The 15,215-nt window shown below is 42.1% G+C and overlaps 1 protein-coding gene across 2 annotated transcripts in view; it reads right to left on the bottom strand.

Annotated features, from left to right (window-relative positions):
- Positions 1–274: 274 nt before the first annotated feature.
- Positions 275–15,215, bottom strand: part of tead1a (TEA domain family member 1a) — a 45,816-nt gene continuing 30,875 nt past the window's right edge. For both annotated transcript variants that reach the window (XM_026172769.2, XM_080304089.1), the window contains 7 exons: positions 14,975–15,024; positions 13,517–13,578; positions 9,540–9,667; positions 7,638–7,811; positions 3,588–3,728; positions 3,047–3,199; positions 275–1,429 (listed from right to left, as the gene is read on the bottom strand). In XM_026172769.2, the coding sequence (XP_026028554.1) occupies positions 1,316–1,429; positions 3,047–3,199; positions 3,588–3,728; positions 7,638–7,811; positions 9,540–9,667; positions 13,517–13,578; positions 14,975–15,024 (822 nt within the window). In that variant the 3' untranslated portion in view covers positions 275–1,315. The remainder of the gene's footprint in view (positions 1,430–3,046; positions 3,200–3,587; positions 3,729–7,637; positions 7,812–9,539; positions 9,668–13,516; positions 13,579–14,974; positions 15,025–15,215) is intronic.

Genomic DNA, 15,215 nt, shown 5'->3' with positions numbered 1-15,215 from the left:
ATCCTTAAGATCTGCAAACTCATATTAATAGTTGATCATAGTTTGTAATCACATTTCTATCTGTTAATCACCCCTCTGGTTGACAGCTGTCACGGTTTGGGATGAAGCCTGCAATTCCACGTTGAATCCATTTATGGAATCCAGTTTTAGCATTTCTAATGACGTCTCAGTGACGTCAGTTTCACCGTTTGCCGTTCTCCCACAGAGCTGGCATTTCCTACAGCTGCTGCTTCACAATAAAAGCCCACAAAACAGGATTCTGAAATCTTGAGGATTATAATTTCGTTAGTCTTTTAAGCAAAATAAAGAGTCACCTGTTGCACAAAAAAAGCTACCTGAATTGTTCAATTTCACTTATAGTTTCTTATTATTAACATAAGGTTTAGATAGTGATTGTGGAATTAAAATAGAATCTCTATGCTATTATCAATAAACAACTCCCCAAAGTTTAGAAGATTTTTTTCTTTTCTTTTTTTTGTAAAGAAAACATACAAAAAGGTAAAAATTTGATTTCTTTTTCTTTGGGACAAACCTCTTGTATAAGAATTCAGCTCACACAATTTGCAGTGTCCATCTGTACAAATCCACCTCTATATTCTACTATATGATAATGCAGTAGTGTTATTTCCTCCAGCTTTCTCTGCTTATTGATGATACACAGGGTCTGACCTTCAGCGCCTGTCAGTTTCCTGACAGATAACACACGGGGGGGGGGAAATTATGAGATCTCACTCTCTCTGTTTTTTGTTGTTTTTTTGTTTTGTTTTTCTCCCCCTCTCTTTCTTTCTTCTCCCTGGGTCGACTTTCACCAAAACTCATGACAGAAACACCACTTTCATTTCCATCATCAAGATAGGAAAGAGAAAAAAAAGACAGAAAAGAGAAAAAACTGGGAGAAAGAGAAGAAGGAACCAATTAGTGGAGACGTGACATCCCCTGGTGATATCAGAGTCAGGATGTTCTTGGGGAAATGCACCAGGTCGATTCTGATGTGTTTTTATGGCTGCACTGCCACTGTGCTTTTTTTATTATCATTATAGCTAATGAGCTACCGATCACCAGGTTTGGAGTTAGTGTGGATATGCTCCTGTTGAGGAGGTTTCTGCGGTGTCACATCTGGTGTTAATTAAAAAAAATATTTTTACCCCCGTTATTTTCAGTGAAAATGCAGCCTTTTTCTTTTTTTCACGAATTTGTTTGGCTGAAACTAATTTTTAGAGACATTTTTAGCTCTGATGTCACAAAAAAGGAAAAAAAAAAACACCAAGCAAAGGCCATACATGTGTTTCAACGTGAGTGTGTATATGTGTGTGTGTTATTCCTTGATGAGTCGATAGATGTGGTGCTGTGCTCCGTGCTCGTTGTTGGACACCTCGAACACACACGCCATACACAGCAACGTTTCCTGAGTGTCTCTGTTGCTCACCACCTGGAAACACACACACGGGAATGAAGAACACACAAGAGGTCAAGGTTAAGCACACTCGTATACATATATCATTCGAGATCAAGAACTGCACAAGTATACTTCTAAACTCTTATCCTCCTTAAGGCAACAACTAATATTTCAACATGTATTCACAGCTGTAGGATATAGAAGACAATATGCTTATACAAAGCACATGAAACAATTACAGCACCTGAACAAAAGCACTTTAAAAGGTCTACCAATGCAGAAAGGTGCCACTGAGAAATTCACATGCACAGTTTTAGTAGCACACTGAAGGTGCTGGTTTATGGAGAAAACCAGAGTTTGGTTAATCCCATTTGTTTTGGGGTTGTGTGATTTTTGCAAAAAAAGTGGATAAAGTAGCAGCGAGAGCTCTGCACAGACGCTGAAGAAGATTCTCATTATCTATTCCCAGTGAATGTAGTGTCACAGAGACCTGGCACCGGCTGGTGTTAAAGGGGACCTACGCTGCTCATTTCCAGTTTCATGTTTTTATTCTTGGACTCCACTAAGGTGGCTTTGCATTAGTTTAAAATCACTCTTGTTTATTTTGTACTGGATCTTGGTGCTGCCCCCAAGTTCATTCCATAGACTGTATATAAAAGTAGGTCAACACAGATGCTGACTAGTGAAATCCTGTTGTGAAGTCTTGAGCTAAGCTTTTTCACTGCTGTCATCTTCCCATTTTAAAGCCAGACATGATGAGGGAGGGGTTGGTCTGCCTGGGAAACTGAGACACACTGAAGCTCATGTTGTAAGAACTGCTCCATCACCTTCCCTGCCTTATCTTCCCGTGTGTTTGATGGGAAGTAGGATCTTAATATACTCCTCTTTGCAACCAGCTTGATGAATCAACCACTTTGATGTTCCATTCCTTTTCCAGACCTAGAATCTGTGTGTGGCGGGGCGTGGTCTGTGGTGCCGTTGCAGGGGAGATGGATGCACGTGCACGACATCGGCAGTCACGCGTCGTCGGCTGGAAGATCTGCACTGGGTCCTGGGTTATTGTTGTTGGTGATGCGTGCGGCTGGCAGCGGGAGAGCTGAGGCCATTCGTGTGTGTTTAACAGCAACCGAGTTAATAAAGAGATGCTGAAAAGCACAAGCCTGTGGTCGGGTCCGTCATTAATGCCACACTGTACATCTTTGATATACAGTCTTTACCTTATCCACTCTCTAAAGCAAGCGGTTTTAGCTCTTCTCCCTTTAAAATCTCCCTCTCTGTAATCCAGCTTTCTACTGATTGGCTGTCAGTGTGAGATGATCATATTAAGGATATTAATAATTAGCTTCTATGACTCTGACATCACAGAGGTCTAAGAGTTTAAAAACTCAGTTTTTAGACAGGATGAAACTGGAGCTTTTATCTCATGGGGATTACCTGTACATATGTTGACCTCATTATTTGAAGCTTCATGTTTAATATAAGCAATCGCCATGATAACAGTAACGATATAACAGAGAATGAGGAAAAGCGGAAGAGACGTCCCAGACTTGGATTAACTGCATTAGTGTAACATTTTCACCCATCGAGAGAAGGAAGGTGGTAAATATATATTTGCATAACATAAACAGTACAGCACACAGAGAGACGCACCAGCAAAATAGTGAAGTTCTCCAGCACGCTGTTCATCATGTATTTCTCCGGCAGGTGTTTGAGCTTGTGGACGAAGTTGATCATGTATTCGCACATCGGCGAACGACTGATTCTGTAGACAAAACGCCCGTTTTCAAACCTCGCGTACTCCGTCTGTGAGAGAGGGGGAAGCAAAGGAAGATGCTTTAGCCAAATAATATTACACAACGCACCAATGAAAGGCACCTCCATCAGTTTTACACATCAAAAGCAGCTTTCTAGCGAAAAGCTCAGCCTTTGAAAATGGTTGTGTAACATTATGTGCAGCTGTGGAAAACTGTCAGGCCTGACATAATCATTTTTGCTAGTGTCATAAGGGATTATTTGATGCCATCGAGGGCTTAAGGTGAAGAAAATGAAGGATGTGGTGGTTTTAAAGCCCACATAGGGAGTTACAGGACATTTTGCAAGTATCAATATTTTTTCAGTCTGAATGCAGAAATCACCTGCTGTGTGAATAAACCCCACATGTTTCTATTTAGCAGTTATCCTCAGTCCTCACCTCAACCTTCTCAACCACCTGCTTGCCAAAGGAGCAGACCTTGGTGGAGCAGGTGATTGTCATGTTCTCCGAGCTCTCGTACTGGCTGGTCACACCGTAGAAGGCTGCGGGGTCGTCCTGCACGTTATAATTCAGGTCCGCCTGGAAACCACAGAGCAAAGACGACAACGCAAACATCAGGTCACAGAAAACAAGCACGTTTAGTCCTGTTGCTTTTCTGAAGCTAAAGTTTTCCGACAGTGCCCTCTGCTGGTACTGCACCATAAAAGGTCTCCAGAGGACGAGCAGATCCATGATTATGATGCTGAAACTGACATGAAAATGCAATGTGCAACCTTATTTTTCAGTACATGAAGTAAAAGAATCATCTCCGAGACTCTTCCTCCATCCATCAGTGCAGAGTGCTGTTTTAATTGGGCACTAAAATGTTCTGAAACCTTGCATATGCATGTTTATCTCCTTAATCACCTCATGAAACAGTTAAAATGCAATTTGTTGTGTAATCTTTAGAAGAAGAAAAAATGTATTGTTGTAAAATGTGGGGATTGACCTTTATAACATCCACATTTGTTTGTTTGTTTTTTTTATTTGAACCAAACCTTTATGCAGGTGTTTTATGAGACAGGAAAGAGGCAGGTACAGGGGGGAAACAGAAGAAAGAAACATTTTCTTATACAACTTTGTGCGACTGAAGTTGAAGCAGAAAAATGTTTAATCAGAGCAGAGAGAACACGCTGCACCTGGACTGCAGGCAGGGAGGAGCGAGGAAGGGTTTGTACTGTTTGTAATGAGTCCTCTGAGGAGCACCGTGCGTCTCGGGGCTCAGAGAACACACAAACACAAACACCATATGCTTACTCACTTACATTTACATCCATTCACGTGCACACAAACATCAAACCGTGCTCTATTAAAGCTGCAGATTATCAGAAACACACTCCATTGTGGTAGATCTGAGAGCTTTTTAATTAAATTCTAGGGAAGGCTCTCTACATGACACACACACTCTCTCTTTATTTGTTCGCATGCTGCAAGCACACCTCACCACTTCACAAGCCTGCAGGCTCCTGTCCTCTCCTGGATTATTTCTACTGTCCAACAACCTCCTCACCTCACAGTGATTTTGTCGGTTGACCAGCCCCACCCCAGAACAGGAGTTCTCCAGTCATGGAGCTTAGCAGCTGCAACTAACAGGAAGCCTTGGATTTCTGCTCATGTTGAAGCAGTGCAAGTGTAACACATGCAAAGAGGATGGTGTCGTTTTAGAATTACATTTATGACAATGACGGAAAGAGGAAAAGATCGTCTGCTGTAACATGAGCTCATCTAGCTAGCAAATCAGTGTGACTCCTACTAAGCTAACTTGCTTACGAATTAGGGCTGTGACAACATCTGATATCCAACTCGAAATGCTTGTGGTTAAAAAGAATTACACAATATCCACTTTATTTTACTTCTCCAGGCAAGGATTTTAGCTACTCTGATTAGCGACTAACAATACAATGTAGCCACACGGTCACAGAACATCAACTCAAAGGCCACCACAATGCTACAGCATAATAACTATGACATAGCATCATCAGACTGAAGTACTGTCTGAAAACATGAAGATAAAAGCCAGTATGTTTTTCCACCGTGAGCACTGAAAGCATCCAACAGCTCAGTTTGTCAATCACCAAATCCAATTACTTTAATTGACCCATTCATCTGAGATGATTCTAAGAAAAACTACTTACTACACCTTTACACACATTTAATTCATATTGCAAATGACAATGACGTTTTTATCTATAGATCACATTTCATTACATGTAAACTCAATCCACCTGACGCAGAAGATAGAGACATAAAAACCTGTGTATGTTTGCAATGCCTTAAGGCAGTCAAAGCTGCACAACAAAACAACGCCAACGCCTATTAAGCGAAGATCTGTGTAAATAAAAAGGTTTGGGGTCTGTTGTTGAATGTATGCACACATGTAACTGAGAAGAGAGTAGCTTGTTCCAAAAAACAGCAACACAATAGCTGAAAGCGTCCGCCTATGGCGTTATTTTTGTGCCACTATTCTGAGCGCACGTAAAAAAAGTTTGCAGGTGTAAGTGTTGCATTTTGAGGAGAAATTTATTTTGAGCGAAGAAAAGCTGAATTTGAGTGAACAAAATTCATTCCTGCAACGCCTGTTACCCACCAGCTGACCGGGTGGTCACTCAGGTTAAACATAATATATGAGGCTGAACTGACAAAAAATCACCGACTACACCACCAGGTATTATAGGAAAAACAATAAAGCCTTTGAACTAAAACAAACGCTGTTGTGACAGTGACGTACACTGTCTTGTTGGTATATATGTATGATTTATTTCACCTTCATGTTTCCAAACCGATATGATGAGCAGCAGCTTTTACAGCTGTGGCTCCAGCAAACATCAGCTGATACTAGAAATTAATTTTAAATAAATTCTAACAACAGCTGATCAAGCTTGAACGTGCTGCTGTTGTTGTTTAGCGCAACATCTGCTGGTTTCCTGTTTCTGGCACAAAGTGGGAGATAAATAAACAAGAGAGACGATCAGCTGATCATTGATCAGTTTCATGATTGAAGTAGCAACAGGAGAGGGAGGGGAGAAGATGAGAGAAGAAGAGGCAGCTCACAGCGTAAAGACAGAATAACTCCAGCTTTGTGTCTTTTTCATTGTAGCTGAAGTCCGGGACTAATCGCGTTCCTTTTCCCCTCAATACGGATGTATTGTAATTGGTCCAGCCCAGAGTTGATCATGACGAATTGGCTAATCCACCACCTTTCATTGTTTATACAGTTACAAAAACAAACAAACATAAAAATGAAAAATCATCATCGGCTCACCGGGGCCGGTTCCAGTCCAGCTATGCGGTCAGCTGGTGGGTAACAGGCATCTCCGAAAACGTTAGAGCACTTATGCAAAAATGTGATGTCTTGATGAATCGAGCAGATATTTGAAGTTTACACAGCTACATTCTCGCATGAAAATATCTTAAAAGTTTATTTTCAGACCCAGAAAGAGCAATATTTCAAACTCCGCCACTCTGTGTTCCTCCGCCACTGCCTCGATTGAGTTTTGGACGAAATGGATTCTGGGATATTGCATTTTGTCATTTCGAGCTGATTGGAGACCAAAACAGCCAATCAGATTTTTTTGCATCCAAGTCTGTGATTGGCTGGTTTTGTGGCACAACTATAACGGTGTAGAGAAAGAGTTGAGCGCGCACGGGCAGAAATGTTTAGAGTGCGAGCAACACATTGCGAGCGAGTGCAAATGCAAAAACTGACCAAACTGAGGGGCTGCTATTGTGCGTTTGTATGGATAATAGCAAACACTGAAATACATTTTTTGCACGCAGCAATGAATTTTGTTCACTCAAATTCAGCTTTTCTTCACTCAAAATAAATTTCTCCTCAAAATACAACACTTGAACCTGCAAACTTTTTTTTACGTGCACTCAGAATAGTGGCACAAAAATAACGCCACAGGCGCCCACTTAGATCCAATTATTGTCATCTTACTGGGTTTTTTGTTACTGACTTTTTTTCGTAGAGGCTATAAATTATTAGTTTGAGAGTCGGATTTTTGGAAGTCCTATGGTACAGAGGAGTTCTGAGAAAGGACAGTAAAGTCAGCACACACACACACACACACACACAGGTGAAAACAGCTACCTGTGAGTCTGGAGGTGAGCAGGTGTTCAAACAAAGCATCTGCGCTTTCATCAACCCACCACCTCCATATTCCAGGTGGACAGATGGAACTCACACAAGCACACACACACAGATGGAACTCACACAAGCACACACACACACACACAGTGCTGCGTAGAAAAATAAGGGAACTTTCCCTGGGTGGGGGCAGAGGTGCATGGAATGCGGTTCTTGCTGACCCTACTTGGTGACGTCCAAAGCATTTTCAGGAGGAAAAAACATTAACCTTAGTCCAGAAATATTTTTAAGATATTTGACAGGTACTGGAAAAAAAAACTCAAGTAAACAGGAAACTGATTAAAAGTTTGTCTGCTTACCCAGAATTTGATCAGGTAGAAGGCGTTTTGTGGGCCCTTATCAAACAGCTCCTTCAGACCTCCCTTCTTCTCGGGGAACTTGTCGTAGATTTGCCGGATGTCCACACACTCCAGCAGCGGATCGCTGTAGCTCAGGCTGCTCTGGCTGATGTGCACAAAAAGGTGCTTGTTGTACTGAGAAGAGAGAAACATTTGAATCAGACGGACGCCAGAAATGTGGAGATAAACACACTGGGTACACCTAAAGTTACTTCAAGGATCCTGCTATAACTTTTCACTGTAATTTTGAACCTAACAGAGAAACAGAAAAATATAAAGTTAGATCAGCAATCTGGTGGATTGTTAAAAGAAAGACTGCACGTCATCACAGCACAACCAAAAGCCAACAAGACCACAGAAGTCATTGAAAGTGCAACGAGTTATCTCCATGGTTTAGAAAAACAACTTATCGACATGAAACACAGTCAAGAACACTCTAAGCATGAATTGAGACGCTACCGTTCATCGAGGTTGTCAAGTTCTGCAACCAAGAGACAAGCTACTCTCTCCCCCCGAGGACCCAAAAAACCCTCAGAAATGTTTCTATCACTAGCTGTGATCTCAACCCAGCAGATCATGTTGTTCATTACTGAACTAATGGCAGAGAAAACACCCAAACAAGCCGCCACTGAAGGAAGCTGCAGTAAAGGTCTAGCAGAGCATCTCAAGGGAGGAAACACTCGATGGTGTCCATGGGTTCTCCACTTCAGGCAGACTGCAAATGGCTTTCATCCAAGCAGTGAAAAAATCCTCATAATACCTTTGAGCCTCTGAAAACAGGATTGTGTATAAATGGCTGTAATTCCTCAACAGTTAATGCAAATTTAGTGTTAATTCCCCTGAATTAAAGCTGAAAGCACTTCAGTCAGATCTTCGTTGTTTGATTTAAAGTCAAACGCTGCAGTCGCTGCACAGGCAAAGCTGCAAAAACTGTCTTTGTCCAAAAGATTAGGAACCTAAATGTGTGGTTATCATTTAATCGTTAAATTTAAGTCAGGTTTTATCAATTATAACAAACTGAATGCAAGCATAGCTGCTAGAAGTTATGGCTAAAACTACAAAATTAAACCGAGGGATAAACTGCTAATAATTCAACTGTAATCTCAGTATCCATGTAAGCTGCTGATTAATACGCTTATGTTGAAAGCAAACTTCAAATTTCTATTTCTGAGCTCAAATAGAGGCTTTACTGACTTACTCCCACTGACCAGTTTCAGAACAGGACCACGGCAACTTTACTGGGCTGTTCTCTGACCTGCTTTTCTTAGACAGGGTGTGAGTTTGTTTGGCTTTGCAGCACAATAAATCATACAGTTTAATGCAATATTGGCCAGCTATACAGATCACAGAGGGCAAAAAACTTAATAGAAAGATCTGCTAGTCTGGTTGGTTAAAAAAAATACATAATTTTCTGCATTTTTACCCAACTTTGTCTTTGCCTACTGATAAATCTGCATGTTAAATGTGACTTCAGTGGGATGGATCTACATTTAAGGACTCCATTTATTCCCACTAATGTAAATGATGCCGTTTGACAACAGAATCTATTTCACTGTACAACAAAGTCACTGTACAACAGTTTTTTTCCCACTAAGCAAACAAAAAGCAACAAGATGAATGCCAGCTGTCTATGAGCCCAAGGTAGAAAAATGGCAGTGAGTACGCAGCGTGGCAGGATGACAGATAGACTGAGCAGACAGAGAGATAGAGCTTTACAAAGGTTATTCATACTAGGCGACACACAAAGGGCTTTAACGCTGTTCTCTGCTGTGGGGTTATCTGTCATCTCTGTTTATGGGACAATAGGGAGTGCTTATTGTAGTCTGGTGCTGGATATGTGTGCATGTGTGCAGAGTAACTCACTGCCTCCTGGTCCCTCTGTGTCTCCAGGAAAGATGAAAACTCCACCAGTCGTAGTTTGGTGGTGCCGATGGAGCGACCCTGCCATGCCGGCTCTCGGTGCGTTTGGGCTGCACTGGGAGGTTCATAGCCTTGAACACACACACACACACACACACACACACACACACACACACACACACACACACACACACACACACACCATTTAATCCCACTTCACCACTGCAACATGTTCAATCGTGCTTTTTAACGGGCTTAGCAGTAATGTAAACGTGTAAAACTTTAAGCCATTACTGGAGGCCTGAGGACAAAAGCCGGCTGAGGTAAAGGCGAGGCACTAAAAAGCGGTTAACAACAGTATATGTAAAGGGGTAACAATGCAGGGGCCACAGCGAGACCCCCGGTTGCTGCCTCAAAACTCACTCGCTCCATTTTCAAAAACCTCGCCACTCTCGTCACTTAGTTTCATGCTATTGTAACTAGCACACCCCATCATCCAATCTGAAGAGAGGAAGCTCAACAGTGCCGGGTGAGCCAAGTGACGCGGCGCCTTCTTAAATTCATGAAACGTAACTTTTGTTGACCTCATCTGTGGTCAGTCATGTGGCTGGCTCAGTTCTGGCTCAGTCTTTTTCTGATTTGTCATGAGTGGATAAAAGATTAGAGATGTTTTGGGGCATTTCCAGTGGCCGTGGTTACCTAATTTTCTGACAAACTGTCAAATTTTAACTTTTTCAAGTCAAGCACGCACTAAGGAACTCGTTAGTTTGGGTGCCCTGTTCCACATTTGAGAGGACAGGCCACGCAGCTGAGGTTGTTTTCCACTCTGAAACAGCAAAGCTAACAAGGTGTGTGCAATCAACAGGTCAGCCAATAAAACTAACTTTTGTCATTTCATTAGTTTTTCATTGTTTGACAGGATCGTAATATAAAAATTAGTTAATATATTTAATAAAAATATTAAAAATGAGACCACCTCCAACTTTCTCAGTTGGTACCATCATGTAGCGATGGTGAACAGAGGCCACGCTAAACCTAAACTTGCTGAAGAAACTGGCTGTGCGCTGCTTGTCTGTCATCTTAACCTCAGTGACGTTCCTCGCCACATACAGTGGGGCAAAAAAGTATTTAGTCAGCCACCGATTGTGCAAGTTCCCCCACTTAAAATGATGACAGAGGTCAGTAATTTGCACCAGAGGTACACTTCAACTGTGAGAGACAGAATGTGAAAAAAAAATCCATGAATTCACATGGTAGGATTTGTAAAGAATTTATTCGTAAATCAGGGTGGAAAATAAGTATTTGGTCACCTCAAACAAGGAAGATCTCTGGCTCTCACAGACCTGTAACGTCTTCTGTAAGAAGCTTTTCTGTCCCCCACTCGTTACCTGTATGAATGGCACCTGTTTGAACTCATCATCTGTATAAAAGACACCTGTCCACAGCATCAAACAGTCAGACTCCAAACTCCGCCATGGCCAAGACCAAAGAGCTTTCGAAGGACACCAGGAAAAGTATTGTAGACCTGCACCAGACTGGGAAGAGTGAATCTACAATAGGCAAGCAGCTTGGTGTGAAAAAATCAACTGTGGGAGCAATCATCAGAAAATGGAAGACATACAAGACCACTGATAATCTCCCTCGATCTGGGGCTCCACGCAAGATCTCATCCCGTGGGGTCAAATTGATCATGAGAACGGTGAGCAAAGATCCCAGAACCACACGGGGGGACCTGGTGAATGACCTGCAGAGAGCTGGGACCAAAGTAACAAAGGTCACCATCAGTAACACACTACAACGGCAGGGAATCACATCCCGCAGTGCCAGACGTGTTGCGCTGCTGAAGCCAGTGCATGTCCAGGCCCGTCTGAAGTTTGCCAGAGAGCACATGGATGATACAGCAGAGGATTGGGAGAATGTCATGTGGTCAGATGAAACCAAAGTAGAACTTTTTGGTATAAACTCAACTCGTCGTGTTTGGAGGAAGAAGAATACTGAGTTGCATCCCAAGAACACCATACCTACTGTGAAGCATGGGGGTGGAAACATCATGCTATGGGGCTGTTTTTCTGCCAAGGGGACAGGACGACTGATCCGTGTTAAGGACAGAATGAATGGGGCCATGTATCGTGAGATTTTGAGCCAAAACCTCCTTCCATCAGTGAGAACTTTGAAGATGAAACGAGGCTGGGTCTCCCAACATGACAATGATCCAAAACACACCGCCCGGGCAACAAAGGAGTGGCTCCGTAAGAAGCATTTGAAAGTCCTGGAGTGGCCTAGCCAGTCTCCAGACCTCAACCCCATAGAAAATCTGTGGCGGGAGTTGAAAGTCCGTGTTGCTCGGCGACAGCCCCAAAACATCACTGCTCTCGAGAAGATCTGCATGGAGGAATGGGCCAAAATACCAGCTACTGTGTGTGCAAACCTGGTAAAGACCTATAGTAGACGTTTGACCTCTGTTATTGCCAACAAAGGTTATGTTACAAAGTATTGAGTTGTATTTTTGTTATTGACCAAATACTTATTTTCCACCCTGATTTATGAATAAATTCTTTACAAATCCTACCATGTGGATTCATGGATTTTTTTTTCACATTCTGTCTCTCACAGTTGAAGTGTACCTCTGGTGCAAATTATTGACCTCTGTCATCATTTTAGGTGGGGGAACTTGCACAATCGGTGGCTGACTAAATACTTTTTTGCCCCACTGTATCTCTTGTGGTCGCGTGTGGCCTCCAGCTTCACCCTTACGTGGACTCTCACTCTCCTCTGGGAGTTCACTTCTTCCCTGTCACCTTAAAGTGTTTCTTCTTTATACTAAGCAGTTTTTGTGGATGGCTGCGGCTCAGGAGGTAGAGTGGTTTGTCTACTAATTGGAAAAGTGGTTCGATCCCTGGCTCCTCTGACACCTGTATGTCAAGTATCCTCGGGCGAGATACTGAACCCCGAGTTCTCCTGATGCATCATTTTTTTCAGTTAGGCAAAGAAAAAGCACTTTTGTGAATGTGTGTGTGAATGAGGCTTGGAGTAGAAAAACACCAAGAGCTTAAATTGAATAGAAAACAAGTACAGTCCATTTACCATTTCTTTTAGGTCACTAGGTATCCCAGGCTTGGTCTCAAAGTAGCATACAGGCCTGGCTCGTATCATCACAAAATTGGATCTATTCTTTGATGCAGCCAGTCGAACTAATAATGTCGTCTGATGTAGATTCCAGACTGTAGACTCAAAGCAGCTCCTCTGGATAAAGGTTGTAACAAGAGGAACCAACTTCGGTGTGAGCAGCACTACATTATGGACACGTCACTGGGTATAGTTGTCTTTCTTGCTAACATTATCGGCAGCAAAATCATATCCGAGGGATATTTCTATCTGGATAGCTTGCCAGCTGTTTAATGGCAGATGTATAAGTTGACTTTTTGCAGTAATAGTCAATGTGTGAGCACGAGCTGCACACTAATGTCCTCAACACTGGAGTTCACTCAGCGGCAATGGAGGTCATTATTGATAATGGTTTTCTGAGGTTACACAGAGTTTTTAAGTTGACAGGACCAAATGAACGCTGCTTGCTATCCTGCTACTCCTTGTATTAAAGGGTATATGGCTCCAAGATTAAAATTACTAGCATTTTCAGGCAGTAAACAGACAGGCTCAGCAGCTGCACGCAAGCTGCAAAAGCTATGCCAAGCAATCAAAGTGCAATTTTCCCAGAAATTGCACTTTCCACCTGATATTTTCAAAGCTGCTTCTAGAAAAAGCAACACAAACTTTTAGTACAGATGACGTAAGAAAAGTCAGATCGACACCTTTTCCCTCTCACGACCTCTTCACGATACAAAAGCGGGAGTGCTGGAGACCCAGGTGTTCAGACAGATTCAAAAACCATCCTGTAGTGAGGCAGCGGTCTAAATGGCAGGAGACAGGACTGCGAGTCCGCTTTAAAAAAAAGAAGATAATTGCGCTGTGGTCCGTCTCACCTGAGATCGTGGTGGTCCCTGCTGTCTGCACAGAGTAGGCTTGCTGAGAGAAAGGCTTGATGCTGAGAGAAACAGAGACAGAAGCAGAAAGGAAGCATTGTCACTGTACTTACATTATACAGCGAGGAAGTCTGCTGTGCGTCTTGTATGAACAGTAGTAGAAGCACAGAGATCAAGAGCAGCTCCAAGTTCAGTAAAAGCTATACCAGCCCTATTTCCAACCATTATCATCATCTCACGGGCACGTAAGAGCAGCAGGTGATGAAATGAAAAAGGGGTTTGAACTTGGTGCAGCTAGCCATGTGAACAGAAACTAGGCCAAGAAACCAGCTTAACCATGTTGGAAATCAAATGTACCGTTATTTTCTAAGGAATTGGAAGATTCCACGTGTCACTCCTGCAAACTAATCAGATTTATGACTTCTGAATTGCCACCTTGTTTAAACATCCATTCATTTATTCTGATTGCATGCATCTGGATGTGTCTGCGAGACTCTTGTTATGATTCTGTGTGCTGCAAAAAATGCATCAATAACTTTAAGCCAAATCCAGACTGACAACACTGAGAAATCTTTGTGTGTTTGAGTTCTGGCTTGTCATATTTCAAAAAGCACTTAGTAGTAAATGGGATGAACCCTCTCTGACATTTCAAAAACATAGCGAGTACTCAGTAATAATGTCTACAGCCAGAGGAGTGAAAAACTCCTGATGTGAGGGTTTACAAGTTCACTTAAATGAAACAAAGTGCATGTTTCACTGTGTTTAGTACAGTTAGTGGTTAGTATGGCCACTGTCGGTGAAAATGGAAATTACAGAGCAGTTTAAGATTTAAAAACTTACAAATTTAGAAGACATCTCATAGATTTTGGGGGGGAAAAATAGGTATTTTTTTCTCTTGGTCAACGAACTATATTGTGTTACTTTGCAAAGGTGTAACAACCTCTTCACACCAGTGCTGCTGCCGGTGCTTGACATGTGTTATGCCTCCAGTGGATGAACTAATCAAATTTTAGCCTTCTTGGCAATCGGATTAAGCCATAAAAAATTACCCGTGATTTTAGAATGACCTGTAACCACATTGAGCATACTATCAGAAGCATCCCGGCTTCACGGTGCTGTAAATTGGGCCTATTTAGAAGAAAACAATACACTGATTTGGGAGAACTGACAGCTTATCAAGTTCCTTGACTTAAAAACGAAAATCTCCCAAGTGTTTGCTTGTGAATTCTTAACTTTATCGACAGATTTTACTTTCAAATCATCGCAATCTTTCCATAAAGTCGTGAATTGATCTCAAGTTATTTCTCAAATCCTATCCCACACCTGCAGACCAGTCGCTGTTATTTCATTTTACTACAAAAGGGCATAATATGCATGATAGTTTGCAGTTGTGCAAGCATGGACAAAAGAGAAAACATGTAAAGTTGGATGAGAACGTGTAAGGTGACTGCGACTCACTCTTCTGCGGTGGAGCTGGACTGTCCTCCAGGAATCATCCCCTGCCACAGCTGGAAAGACACACATGCACATTAATACACTGGACTGAGAATGCAAACCATGCATGCAATGCAATCTCTGCATGTTTTTTGTGCACTGCCACTTCAGATTGCTTTATTTCTATTCATCCCCTACTCCCTGTATTTATTCACAGAGAATAAATACAGCACATCTGTGTATGTATGCATGTATGTATGCACGT

Source organism: Astatotilapia calliptera, chromosome 7, assembly GCF_964374335.1.
Source record: "Astatotilapia calliptera chromosome 7, fAstCal68.1, whole genome shotgun sequence".
In the NCBI taxonomy this organism is placed as follows: Eukaryota; Metazoa; Chordata; class Actinopteri; order Cichliformes; family Cichlidae; genus Astatotilapia; species Astatotilapia calliptera.
The sequence above is the reverse complement of the archived record's forward strand: the minus strand, read 5'-3'. Positions and strand labels throughout refer to the sequence as shown.